The sequence below is a fragment of the Argentina anserina genome, chromosome 2 (assembly GCF_933775445.1).
Source record: "Argentina anserina chromosome 2, drPotAnse1.1, whole genome shotgun sequence".
In the NCBI taxonomy this organism is placed as follows: Eukaryota; Viridiplantae; Streptophyta; class Magnoliopsida; order Rosales; family Rosaceae; genus Argentina; species Argentina anserina.
This window is the reverse complement of record NC_065873.1, coordinates 16,694,102-16,702,087: the sequence shown is the minus strand read 5'-3', so window position 1 is coordinate 16,702,087 and position 7,986 is coordinate 16,694,102. Positions and strand designations below refer to the sequence as shown.

Sequence of the window (7,986 nt, the reverse complement as noted above, 5' to 3'; positions counted from 1 at the left end):
AAGCACATCTTCATAACAGAAGCAAATGGCAGGTTGGTCATTTCTGAATAAGATTCTATACTGGTGATTTAGCCCCACTGGTTTTAGGGCCCATTTTTAGGTCTGCTCCCCCTCCGAGTCTGAGTCACAGTGCTGCAGATTTTGCCAGTTCTCTTTGTCTCTCTTCATAACAGATTTAAGATTTAATAATAGTGTGCTAAATTTGAACAAAGTACAAAAAAAATTTAGGACTTCACAATAGAGTAGTGATTATTTCAACACGAAAATAATAATTTACGGTTATTGGAACAAGATAAAAATTATATGTATTTTGTGTTGACAAATAAATCTAAAAAAACATATTAAAGAAACTCAATAAAGAGAGCAAATGACTCCATTTTTCTTAAACAACCATATTTGATATATATTCAATTTTTTTTTGTGTGAGGTGAGCTACAGTAAACCCTAGCCCACCCCTAGATCCGTGTCTGGTCTCTCTCTCATATATTGCTCATTGCTACTGTGCTACTGACTACTTGTAACTGAAGGGAGTTTCTAGCTACCTTGCTGATTTCAACACCTCTCCCTTCCTCTCTCTCTTATCCTTCTGCGTGTATATTGACCACATATATTCCATCTCTCTCTCTCTCACATAAAGGTATTACAAGTCCTAAACACTGAAGTAGTAAGAGAAAGATGGCCAGAGCTAGAATAATCCTAGCGCTGCTCTACACATTAATCTTTGCTGCTTATGTTATACAAGGTATATCTACTGCTTCAAGTTTCTTTCTCACACTTTGTGTTCTCTTACAAAGATTCTTTCTTTCATTGTGTACATCAGCCTTAAACAAGATTTTACCTATATATTTAAACCCCAGCTTCTGCATTTTTTTCCAGATTTGTTTGAAATTAATCAGGTGCAGTTTCTTGAACAAATTTTCTTCCTTTCTCTCCTTGCTGCTCACCACCACTACATATACCAGCATTGATAGCTTATTCATAAATACCAAGTCTGCTTTTGAATTTATGCCTACAAACTACCAAACTTGTGGTTTACTTCATTGTTTCCTGCAGGATCCAGGACTCAAGTAGCAGCACTCCAAAACCACCAAAGAGTCTATGGTTCCTTTCCTTCAAAAGAAGGGCAGCTTAAGCAGGTGAACCAAATAAAAAATAATAACTAATGAGACTCGATCAGTATGAGATTTTGTTTCTTGTTCTTCTAGTTTCCTTAGATTTCGTGGGGTAATTTATTATTATTATTTGAGTGTGTATAGGGCAGTGAGGAAAAGAAGAAATCTCCAAGGAGATTGATGATTGGATCCACAGCACCAACATGCACTTATAATGAATGCCGAGGATGCAAGTACAAGTGCAGAGCTGAGCAAGTTCCAGTAGAAGGAAATGACCCAATCAATAGTGCTTACCACTACAGATGTGTTTGTCATAGGTAAACAACCACATTTATTATGAGAGTTTCAGCTGAGGATCGAGTCTGTTTTCCAATGGAAATTATGCTAGCTGTGGCACAATATATCATGCAAGAACATTCTGTAGTCCCATGTTTGCTGGTATAGCAAAAATTTAAGTCCAATGTGTGTTATGAATTTTTAAATGATGAAAGCTGTATCAATTTTGGTAAAATGTGCCCATTTTGTTGTCATCTCATTTGCAAGTTTGAGAGTACGTACATCTTCATCCTTTTTAACGTGTTAAGCTTCCAAACTCATAAGTATTCTCTGAGCAGTAGTACTCCATGAATATCTAGAATAGATTTTTTAACTTATGTTTCCTGTTTCATTTTGCATACGAATCCTCTGCTTATGTAAGACAATTTATCATCAGATCCACATTCCATAATTTCTTGCTTGACATGCATGGTATTTGACCATGTTATACATCAAATAATCCTCAAGATTCCATTTGCTCATACTTATTTGAAGCAAGTATTTGAGGTTCAGGGTTTTGTAACAGTTAAAACTCCCATGCTAAGTTCCTCTTAATCCAATGTTTGCTTGGCTAATACTATTACCACCAAAATTATGAGAAACAGGGAAAACCCTCACCTTGTTGATTCGGGGTGAGGGTGAGACATTTGGCCACTAATTTTGAAGGCAGGGGGTGGTGTCTTGGTGATATTCTAGTCCAAGCTAGACTAACAATAGTAGTGAAAAGAGGTAGTTTCTTGCAAGGAGACAGATGAAAGTGGTCCTAATTGAATTGGGACATAAGAGGATTCACATGGGCAACTTGTTAGAATACTTTTCATCTGCACAAAATAACAAATCTGTAGGCATTAAAAGGCAGAATGGAGGACCCAAATTTGCAGTGTATTCGTAGTAACGTGGTGTGTACTGTGTACAAACAACGCATGCTTAGTTTGCTTATTGCAACACCAGTCAGGAATTGCTTCATGCGCTGCCTCCTGCGTAGCTCCATTCTTCTCCATTGCATTTTCTGTTGCTACCTTTTCTTTTCTTTCTGGTGATATACAAATCTTAGGCAACATAGGCTAAGACAAAACAATGAGCTTGCTGCTAACATTATTAGGTTGTGCGTCTCGATATAACTAGTGAAGTGGTGATTCACAGTTCTTCATTAGAAGTGGAGTTGTCAAAGACATATACTGAGGTATTTTCATGCATTATCGAAGGCATATTGTATCAATGTATAATCCAAAAGTCACATTTCAAATTTTCCAAGCACATATTGACAAGTATCGTGTGATTATGACGTTAGGAACTTAGGATCGATCAATTGTCTCCTGGCTCATTAACTAACCAGGTTTAGTTTGACTCGGCATATCTTAACTACTACATTTGTTGCGACGCAGAAAATCACCGATACATTCCAATCCTAATCTTTGAATAATATGGCAAACGAAGTTTACTTATGGTCTAAGCTACATGTTAATCCTAATCTTGATTAACTTATTCTTTATTTTTACTTGATTGTGACCTAAGATTTTAATCTGCATGCATGTTAAGGACCAATTTATCTCATATATCCATGACTAATTATAGGAAAATCTTGTCATGCATGGTACGCCTGCAGTTAAGACAGATTAGTAACATCTTCGTCCGAGGGCTTATCGATCATATCATTCTCTCTGAGAAACATAACCCTGGTTTAGACAATTATAAAAATGGATCGGGGGTTGTAAAACATGTATTGTATTGCAGAATTATCCGTATATATGGGGCAAAACCAGGAATTTATCGTCTTTCAATCTACAGTTGTGTATGCGAGCGGCTAGCTCAATACGTACGCACACAATTGTGGATTAAGTTGAGTCGACTAAAGATAATTCCCGGCCACTTGTGTGCTTCAGTTATGATATAAACTATCAATCCTTAGCCTTGTCTGGGCGGATAGATGTAGTAGGAGATAAGACTTAAGAGATATATTAAAACCAAGTATAGGTCTCGATCAAACGCAACGTTGGTTCAGTTGGCAAGCTGGCCTTCCTTTCCTACACTGGGGTTATAGGTTCGATTCTCTAAGTGAATGTTTTTGGGGTGTTTTTAATTAAAATGGAGAAGTTCCTTCTTATCATATTTCTTTCTTTAGCTGAATTTCATTTTGTTCCCATTTTCTTCACTCTTTTTCTTTTAATTAAATTTTTTTTCATAAACAATAAACAATGAATTTTGCACTACTCTATTACAATTTTAGTATGCGTAAAGAAAATATTTACTCATAATTCTACACTGCAATAAGTATCTTCTAAAACTATTATTTTTTAGTGAGCCTAACCTTTGATTTCAATCATCTATCAAAAAAATCTTCCAAAACTAGCCTAGGCAGACTTTTAATCTTATATCCGCCACTGCATATGACATGGATCATATGATCATGTACGTAAGTACATACATATAATTGTGAATCTGTGATGCATCAGTAATATATATCAATCAACATAATTTGCGATGCAGATATTGGTAATCTCTACTACTATAAAGTCAGCATCACAAGTACTACCAAATTACGAACTTTCAAAAATATCATTTCACATCTCACATTGACATTCAAACAAACATGGGTTTTATAGTCAAAACATAAATATTTTCAGAAAATCACATCTTCACAATAATAACCGCCCATTTTTCCACACCCATACGAGTATGGGCAATTTCTAGTATAAATAAAACTGGCAATACATGCTATCGGCAAAATAATAGTACAAGAAAGTTTTTTATTTTTTATTTTTGAAGAAACGACGAATTATCATATAATAGAAAAGGTAATGTACGAAACTACATAAACAAACTATCACTCTCTTTTCGGAAGCGAAGATAATTAAGAGTTTGCGAAATGATTAACTCTTAGCAAACTAGCAAAACTAGAACTAGAAACTAACATCTCAATGCTGAATCTCTGTAATCGGCACAAAGTAACCAGTAACAAAGCCATGTTAGCACGACTAACTTATTGAAGGCAAAAAGCTCAACCCAATCCAAGAGAAACCAGAAGTAAGGATAACTGGCACAAGGAGATAGGCCCTAAAGGCCCAGCCCAACCATCACCTACCACCATCCTCCTTGCACCAGATGAGTCGGATGCTGACCTAGGTTGTTAGACGCAATCGTCACCACTCCGGTGGCCATCCTTTCCCCTCGGCCATGAAGATGACTCGAAGGCATGCCCCAAAAAAAGCAACAAGGCCTCAAAGAAAACTCGGCAACCAAAAAAACTCCGCCTAGTGTTGCCTAACCTGCAAATCTGACAAACCCCCACGACTGCAATGTGGAGCAGGAGAAGAAAACTCGAAGACACCAACAAGAAACCCGAGATCTAAATCAAGAGAGCTTAAAATCGCCTCGAGACTAGAGAGCACCGCCCTCATTTTGTCGCCGAATTGCCCCTGTCGCACGCAACGCCGACCCTCAGACCTTCTCGACAGACAACCTCCCAAGAAGGAAGCCGCCGCAGCTCAAAACCCTAAGGGGTCCGAGCCTTCAACTCGATAATCATAAAGTTTTTTGTTTCTTTTTGAGAAATAGTACAAGAAAGTTTATAATAAATTGCACATTCACGGAGTTACGTATGCAGTACTGAAATAGATTATATACTGTTATAGGCGTACACTTCCATGTATATGTACGCTCGATATCTATTGAAGTCAAGCCCAAAGACATTCAAGTTCTATCCAAGTATCCATGAACATTTTGATCTGTCTTTTTCTTTCTCTTTATTACTAACTAATCTAAAATGTTTAGGTCACACCTAAATCTGCATGATCCCTTCAAACTTTCCAAGCAAATATTAGAAGGCCTCTCTAGTATTTTGGGAGTCAAGTCTCTCTTAGCGTACATTAGCAAAACGTACAATACCCACGAATTTAACTTCATTTGAAACAAGTCTCTTTTTTAAATTGTAAGAAGCAAATTTGCTCCACACTCATAGTTCCCCGCCTCCATCCTCACCCACCCACATATCTACACATGTCATTTAACATTAAGCACACTACCATAGTTACTCTACATAATTAATTTTATTATTTTATGATTTTATCTGTCTTTTTCTTTTTAAAACAAAATATTAAATCTTAATATAATTTCTATTGTTGAAGTAAAACAGATCAAAGTCTAATATTTACCAACGCTCAGTTTAGAATTTTATTTCTTTCAAAAAGAGAGTAAAAAGCTTCCATAAAAAAAAATTCAATTCAAGTTTGATTATATATTTTTTGCAAGTTGATCATGTAACACATGGAAAAAGGCCATATGTTGAATGAAACCTAGCAGGGCTCTGCTAAGGTTAGGGGGTGGTGGCCTAACCGCTCAGGCAAGTTCTCTTCCTCCCCGAGAGGAACACCATGGCCTTCTCTCCATTGGTATACAGAGGGGGGGGGGGGGTGGCAAAGGTTCATAGAGGTTTTGTGTTGCGCTTCGGGAGCAGATTTGGCCCAGTGACGATCGTCGTGGCTGGGCTACGTTGCGTGCCGGCGTCAAGGGTTCAGCTGGTTAAAGGGCCAGATAAGGGATCCTGGATCCGAATTTGGGATTCGGGGCGTCTCAAGAGTAGGCCGACGTCGTTAATCAGTGGTTGGGATAACTCCAGGTTGAGCAATGGCAATTCTGTTTTCGGCTAGGTTAAGTTCATGGTTGGTGCGACGGTGGCCGTGCTTGGTTCTGGGTGGGTTGGCTCCGTCGTTTGTAAGTGGTGAACTATGGAATTGGTTGCGTCTTGGGTGGCGGCCGGTGGTGGGCTCCATTCTGTCGGAGGTTCTTGGTGTGCATCGGCGTCGACAATGGTCGGCATGTGTGGATCAGCTTGTTTTGGGCACCTTCTGCTCTTGAGCCTGGATTGAGTTGGACCATGCTAATAGGTGTTGGGCTCTAGCCTCAAGGCCCACTCACTGTTCATTTCGTGTTTGGGATCCAGAAGGTTGTATCACCTGGTGTGTTCTCTTGTTTTTGTGTTTGTGTGGTGTTACAGTCCATGGGTTACAATATTGAGATTGCTGGGGTCTCTCCTCGACAGTTTCACATGGTTCATTGGTGGCGCACGAAGGTGTTCCATGTTCATGGTGCATTCTTACATTTTACACTCTTCGGGGTGACCAGCTCCTCTGGTTCCTTGGTGATGAATTATATGTCTCTCCTTAGAGATTCAACATAAGAATAGTTAGAGCTCTAGCTAACATAAGGGTTTGATTGTTCTGTACATTTCAAATAATATCGTGGCCCGCGAGGGCGAAATGTGTTCATGTTGTTTCGTACATTTCCTATGATTAATATATGACATTGCGTCGATTCTATAAAATATGTAAACATGGAAAAAAATTATAGAAAAACATTCAAAACAAGAACATAAATGGAATGAGTTATTAGGATTTGATATTTTGTTTTCAAAATAAAAAATTAGATAAGATGAGATTTATAAAATAAATAAAATTTATTATATTGAGTAACTATGGTTAGTGGGCATGTGTCAAATAGATAGGTGGGTGGAGATGGAGGTGGGAAAATACGTGTGCGGAGCAAATTTACGGAATTGTAATTGAAAACCTTCATGATGCTCCACTGTTGGGTCTAATTGACATCCTCGTACATTTTTTGTTTGTATGCATTTGACTGTGACCTAATTACCTAACTAAAAACTTTAATATCCATTCTTCCTACGTGAAGCCTTTGACCACGACTCCACGAGTAATTATTTGATTTATTTCACGAGAGAATTGTAACTCTCTGTTTTTTGAGAAGCTAGCTAGCTAGCTGCCCGTGGCCATGAATCCGGGACGACTGTCAATATAAAGAAATCGATCCGGCCGGTCATCGAAGTTGAATTGAAAGATATACGAATGCATGATAGTGATGATCTAGTAGTATGGAATAAAATCATTTGCTATAATTGACAGTTAGCCAGCTAGGTGGGAATGCTTGTAATCTTAGAAGCATACCTTTCAATCAAGAGTTTTGTTACCAATTAACAATAGAGGATTATCATAGCATTATGTGAGGGTGTTTCGCATGCCTCATACGCGTGAATCAATTGGTTACTCATCCCCCACAAACATGCAGAGAGAGAATGGTGATCGAGAATGCCGTCGAAGGCGTCGAGCATTGCAACTTATTAAATATTAATTAACTTAGCAAGATCCCTTCAAAAACAAAAAAATCAACTTAGCAAGATATACGTACATATAGAGAGAATGGTGAAAAAGTCTTAAGTGGGCGAGGAATATGATATGATAAGGATATGATAATGGTAACTTAGCAAGACGTAAATATAGATAGATAACGTATTTCTTTTCATCATTATCTTTGGCCTCATGTCAAACATAATCAATACTTTTTAGCTCCTCGATCTCCAGCTTTTAATAATTAAACACGATTATTTGTCCATTGATTTTTGGTTGAGGATCGATCGAATAATCTAGTAGGAGGTCGATATAAAACCAATACATATGATATACATAACTAAGCTCCAATGCTCTTCTTGTATTCAAAGTACCCTTTCTTTCTCACACTGTCCCACCCACATAAATATTCGATTTTTAAA

At 37.8% G+C, this 7,986-nt stretch overlaps 1 protein-coding gene across 1 annotated transcript; it reads left to right on the top strand.

Moving 5' to 3' along the window:
* The first annotated feature begins 651 nt into the window (after positions 1 to 651).
* Positions 652 to 1,465, top strand: LOC126784891 (EPIDERMAL PATTERNING FACTOR-like protein 9). The gene is made up of 3 exons (XM_050510429.1): positions 652 to 742; positions 1,054 to 1,136; positions 1,257 to 1,465. The coding sequence occupies exons 1-3, from the start codon at positions 676 to 678 to the stop codon at positions 1,431 to 1,433; spliced, it is 327 nt and encodes a 108-aa protein (XP_050366386.1). The 5' UTR covers positions 652 to 675; the 3' UTR covers positions 1,434 to 1,465.
* The last annotated feature ends 6,521 nt before the right edge of the window (positions 1,466 to 7,986 follow it).